This window comes from Streptopelia decaocto (genome assembly GCF_964273445.1).
Source record: "Streptopelia decaocto genome assembly, chromosome: 31".
Taxonomy (NCBI): domain Eukaryota; kingdom Metazoa; phylum Chordata; class Aves; order Columbiformes; family Columbidae; genus Streptopelia; species Streptopelia decaocto.
Genome location: NC_138686.1, coordinates 132,913 through 138,912, shown reverse-complemented (window position 1 = coordinate 138,912; position 6,000 = coordinate 132,913). Strand labels below are relative to the sequence as shown.

General features: G+C 61.6%; 1 protein-coding gene across 1 annotated transcript in view; it reads right to left on the bottom strand.

Moving 5' to 3' along the window:
• Positions 1–2,778: 2,778 nt before the first annotated feature.
• Positions 2,779–6,000, bottom strand: part of LOC309450869 (valine--tRNA ligase, mitochondrial-like) — a 39,417-nt gene continuing 36,195 nt past the window's right edge. Inside the window, exons 24-26 of the mRNA XM_082074042.1 lie at positions 4,722–4,900; positions 3,104–3,307; positions 2,779–2,946 (exon numbers count right to left, since the gene is read on the bottom strand). Coding sequence (XP_081930168.1) covers positions 2,830–2,946; positions 3,104–3,307; positions 4,722–4,900 — 500 coding nt within the window. The 3' untranslated portion in view covers positions 2,779–2,829. The remainder of the gene's footprint in view (positions 2,947–3,103; positions 3,308–4,721; positions 4,901–6,000) is intronic.

Genomic DNA, 6,000 nt, shown 5'->3' with positions numbered 1-6,000 from the left:
GTCCTTGTCCCCAATGTCCTTGTCCCCAATGTCTTTGTCCCCAATGTCCTTTAGGGCCATGACATCTGTGTCCCCAAAGTCCTTGTCCCCATAGGATGGGACATCCCTGTCCCCAATGTCCTTGTCCCCAATGTCCTTGTCCCCATAAGATGGGACGTTCCTGTCCCCAATGTCCTTGTCCCCAATGTCTTTGTCCCCAACATCCTTGTCCCCATAAGATGGGATATCCCTGTCCCCAATGTCCTTGTCCCCAATGTCTTTGTCCCCAATGTCCTTTAGGGCCGTGACATCTGTGTCCCCAAAGTCCTTGTCCCCATTGTCCTTGTCCCCATAAGATGGGATATCCCTGTCCCCAATGTCCTTGTCCCCAATGTCTTTGTCCCCAATGTCCTTTAGGGCCACGACATCTGTGTCCCCAAAGTCCTTGTCCCCATAAGATGGGACGTTCCTGTCCCCAATGTCCTTGTCCCCAATGTCTTTGTCCCCAATGTCCTTGTCCCCAAGAGATGGGACATCCCTGTCCCCAATGTCCTTGTCCCCATAAGATGGGACGTTCCTGTCCCCAGTGTCCTTGTCCCCAATGTCTTTGTCCCCAATGTCCTTTAGAGCTGTGACTTCCCTGTCCCCAATGTCCTTGTCCCCATAAGATGGGACATCCCTGTCCCCAGTGTCCTTGTCCCCAATGTCTTTGTCCCCAACATCCTTGTCCCCAATGTCCTTTAGGGCCATGACATCTGTGTCCCCAAAGTCCTTGTCCCCATAAGATGGGACATCCCTGTCCCCAATGTCCTTGCCCCCAACGTCCCTGTCCCCAATGTCCTTTAGGGCCATGACATCTGTGTCCCCAAAGTCCTTGTCCCCATAAGATGGGACATCCCTGTCCCCAAGGCCCTTGTCCCCAGTGTCCCTTAGAGCTGGGACATCTGTGTCCCAAATATCGTTGTCCCCAAGAGATGGGACATCCCTGTCCCCAACGTCCTTGTCCCCAATGTCCTTCTCCCTTGGGGTGGTGACATCCCTGTCCCCAATGTCCCTTAGGGCCGTGACATCTGTGTCCCCAACATCCTTGTCCCCATAGGACGGGACATTCCTGTCCCCAATGTCCTTGTCCCCAATGTCCTTGTCCCCAATGTCCTGGTCCCCGTGTCTGGTGTCACTTGTGACCAAGACGTCCCCATTGTCCCCGAAGTCCCCAATGTCCCCGTCGTCATCGGCCGCGGTGACAGTGATGATGACGGTGACACCGGGGGAGGCGGTTGTCACCTCCCCGGAGTGGGGACAGCGCTCGGCCATGGGACCTGGGGGGACACAAAGGGGACATGGGGGGACATGGAGGGGACACAAGGGGGGGACATTATGGGGGACACAAGGGACATAGGGGGATATGGAAGGGACACGGTGGGGACAAGGAGGGGACATATAGGGGACATTATGGGGATACCAAGACACAGGGGACATGGGGGTGACACCAGGAGTAATGGGGGGACGTTATAGGGACATTATGGGGGACACCGGGAACCCCAGGAGGGCACATGGGGGTGACAAAGTGGGGACAAGGCAGGGGACACAAGGGACATGGGGGGACATGGGGGTGACAAGGAGGGGACATTATGGGGGACACAGGGGACACAAAGGAGACATGGAGGGGCCAAGGAGAAGGCACAGAGGGGACAGTATGGGTGACATAGGGGACAATATAGGTGACATAGGGGACCCTAGGGGGGACACAATGGGGAGACGAAGGGGGCACAAGGGACATGGGGGGACATGAAAGGGACATGGGGGGGACAAGGAGGGGACACAGAGGGGACATTATGGGGGTGACAGGTACCTGGTGTGGCAGGAGGTGACGATCCCGGGGGTCACATCGCGGTGACGACGACGGTGACAGCGCCGGTGTCATTAAAAGTGACGGTCACATCGCGGTGACGACGACGGTGACAACATCGGTGTCACCTCCCGCTGATGCTTCCCGGGTCCCACCGGCACCAGGGGGCGGAGCCCGGACGCCTGGGTCCCTCCCGGACGCCTGGGTCCTCCCCCGGACGCCTGGGTCCCTCCCAAATGCCTGGGTTCCCCTAAATTCCTGGGTCCCTCCCGAACTCTTGGGTCCATTGGGGCACTCCTGGGTCCCTCCCGAACTCCTGGGTCCCCTCCCAGACGCCTGGGTCCCCCCGGACGCCTGGGTCCCCCCTGAAGTCCTGGGTCCCCACTTGACTTTGGGGTTCCCCCCGAACTCCTGGGTCCCTCCCGAACTCTTGGGTCCATTGGGGCACTCCTGGGTCCCTCCCGAACTCCTGGGTCCCCTCCCGGACGCCTGGGTCCCCCATGAACACCTGGGTCCCCCCTGAAGTCCTGGGTCCCCACTGGACTTTGGGGTTCCCCCTGAACTCCTGGGTCCCCCCATGAACTCCTGGGTCCCCCCCCCCAAGACTTCTGGGTCCCCTCCCGGACGCCTGGGTCCCCCCGGACGCCTGGGTTCCCCTAAATTCCTGGGTCCCTCCCGAACTCTTGGGTCCATTGGGGCACTCCTGGGTCCCTCCCGAACTCCTGGGTCCCCTCCCGGCCGCCTGGGTCCCCCCTGAAGTCCTGGGTCCCCACTGGACTTTGGGGTTCCCCCCGAACTCCTGGGTCCCCCCATGAACTCCTGGGTCCCCCCCCCCAAGACTTCTGGGTCCCCTCCCGGACGCCTGGGTCCCCCCGGACGCCTGGGTCCCCTCCCGGACACCTGGGTCCCCTCCCACCCCCCATCCCCAACCCTGCATCTCGTAACCCGTCGCTCTAATTAACAAACATGAAGCTGGGGACTCATTAGTGGGGGGGCCGGGTTTATTGGGGGGCAGGGTCCCCCCGGACGCCTGGGTCCCCTCCCCGGACGCCTGGGTCCCCGTCCAGCGCCCGCAGCGCTTGGGTTAATCGGGCGAGTTCCGCACGGAGAATGGCAACCTGGGGGGGAGGGGGGGTGACACAAAAAACCCTCGTTAACGAGGGCAGCGCTAACGAAGGGGGATGCTAATTAACCTTCCCCCCCTTAATTAGGTTAATGAGGCAGCCCCTGAATGTCTAGAACGATGATTAATTAGCTTAACAAAGGGGGTCTTACCTGCTGGTGCTTGGTGGACGAGGTGTCCCCGGACGCCTGGGTCCACTCCCCGGACGCCTGGGTCCCCCCGGACGCCTGGGTCCACTCCCCGGACGCCTGGGTCCCCCCGGACGCCTGGGTCCCCTGGATTCCGCGCAGGCGCCGCTCGAGGCCGAGGACGCGGGTTTGGATTTGGCTCCGAGCGGCCGATGGGTCCAACAGCCCCTATGGGGACAAAGGGGGGACCCCCCAGGGTCCCCCAATGCTCTGGGGGTCACCCCCAAATCCCCCAGGGTACCCCAGTTCGCCCCAGTGTCCCCCACTATCCCACAATCCCCCAGTTCCCCCCAGTGTCCCCCAATATCCCACAATCCCCAGTGTCCCCCAGTTCTTCCCAGTGTCCCCCAATCCCCAGGGGTCCCCCAATCCCCAGTGTCCCCCACTATCCCACAATCCCCCAGTTCCCCCCAGTTCTCCCCAGTGTCCCCCAATATCCCCCAATCCCCAGTGTCCCCCAATCCCCAGTGTCCCCCAATCCCCCCAGTGTCCCCCAGTTCTTCCCAGTGTCCCCCAATCCCCCCAGTGTCCCCCAGTTCTCCCCAGTGTCCCCCAGTTCTTCCCAGTGTCCCCCAATCCCCAGTGTCCCCCAATCCCCAGGGGTCCCCCAATCCCCCCAGTGTCCCCCACTATCCCACAATCCCCCAGTTCCCCCCAGTTCTCCCCCGTGTCCCCCAATATCCCCCAATCCCCAGTGTCCCCCAATCCCCCCAGTGTCCCCCAGTTCTTCCCAGTGTCCCCCAATCCCCCCAGTGTCCCCCAATCCCCAGTGTCCCCCAGTTCCCCCCAGTGTCCCCCAGTTCTCCCCAGTGTCCCCCAATCCCCAGTGTCCCCCACTATCCCACAATCCCCCAGTTCCCCCCAGTTCTCCCCAGTGTCCCCCAATCCCCAGTGTCCCCCAATCCCCAGTGTCCCCCAGTTCTCCCAGTGTCCCCCAATATCCCCCAATCCCCAGGGGTCCCCAAATCCCCAGTGTCCCCCAGTGTCCCCCAGTGTCCCCCACTATCCCACAATCCCCCACTTCCCCCCAGTTCTCCCCAGTGTCCCCCAATATCCCCCAATCCCCAGTGTCCCCCAATCCCTCAGTGTCCGCCAATCCCCCCAGTTCCCCCCAGTTCTCCCCAGTGTCCCCCAATATCCCACAATCCCCAGTGTCCCCCAATATCCCCCAATCCCCAGGGGTCCCCCAATCCCCAGTGTCCCCCACTATCCCACAATCCCCCAGTTCCCCCCAGTTCCCCCCAGTGTCCCCCAATATCCCCCAATCCCCAGTGTCCCCCAATCCCCAGTGTCCCCCAATCCCTCAGTGTCCGCCAATCCCCAGTGTCCCCCAATCCCCCCAGTGTCCCCCAGTTCCCCCCAGTGTCCCCCAATCCCCATGGGTCCCCCCAATTTTCCACAACCCCCAGTTCCCCCCAATCCCCTGGGTCCCTCCAATGACCCCCAATTCTCCCAGTTCCCCCCAGTGTCCCCCAATCCCCCAGGTCCCCCCAGTGTCCCCCAGTCCCCCCAGTGCTCAGTGTCCCCCAATGTCCCCCCCAGGACCCCCCAAACCTGGGTCCCCCCCCAACCGCACTCTCACCTGCAGCCCAATGAACACGTGGGTGTCGTTTCCCGCCGGCGCCCCCACCCACCCGGGGCCCATGGGAGGCTCCGCCCCCGGGGGGAGGAGCTTCAGAGACCCCGCCCCTGCCAGCGCCTGCAGAGTGGGACCCAGCGCCGACAGCCAATCAGGGCCCGGGGCGGGGCAGCGCACGGCCACTGTGGGAACAGGACAATGGGGGACGCGCCCACCGCCAACATGGCCGCCCCCCATGGGAGCCGCCATCTTGGACAGCGCAGGGCATGCTGGGAATTGGGGAGCTGAGTGGCGGCCATATTGGCCACCCCAGGCCATGGTGGGATGTGTCATTTGGCGGCCATATTGGTTGCCCCAAGACCTGATAGGACTACACACCTTGGCCGCCATATTGGTTGCCCTAAGGCCTGATGGGAAACCCAATCCCTAGCGGCCATATTGGCCACCCCAGGCCATGTTGGGATGTGGCGTTTGGCGGCCATATTGGTTGCCCCAAGGCATGCTGGGATGTGTCATTTGGCGGCCATATTGGTTGCCCCAACGTATGCTGGGATGTGTCATGTGGCAGCCATATTGGTTGCCCTAAGGCCTGATGGGAAACCCAATCCCCAGCGGCCATATTGGTTGCCCCAAGGCATGCTGGGATGTGTCATTTGGCGGCCATATTGGTTGCCCCAAGACCTGATAGGACTACACACCTTGGCAGCCATATTGGTTGCCCCAAGGTGTGCTGGGATGTGTCATTTGGCAGCCATATTGGTTGCCCTAAGGCCTGATGGGAAACCCAATCCCTAGCGGCCATATTGGCCACCCCAGGCCATGTTGGGATGTGTCATTTGGCGGCCATATTGGTTGCCCCAAGGCATGCTGGGATGTGTCATTTGGCAGCCATATTGATTGCCTCAAGGTCTGATGGGAAACCCAATCCCTAGCGGCCATATTGGCCACCCCAGGCCATGTTGGGATGTGTCGTTTGGCGGCCATATTGGTTGCCCCAAGACCTGATAGGACTACACACCTTGGCAGCCATATTGGTTGCCCCAAAGCATGCTGGGATGTGTCATGTGGCAGCCATATTGGTTGCCCTAAGGCCTGATGGGACACCAAATCTCTAGCGGCCATATTGGCCATCCCGGGGCATGCTGGGATGTGTCATTTGGCGGCCATATTGGTTGCCCCAAGACCTGATAGAACTACACACCTTGGCAGCCATATTGGTTGCCCTAAGGTCTGATGGGAAGCCCAATCCCTAGCGGCCATATTGGCCACCCCAGGCCATGTT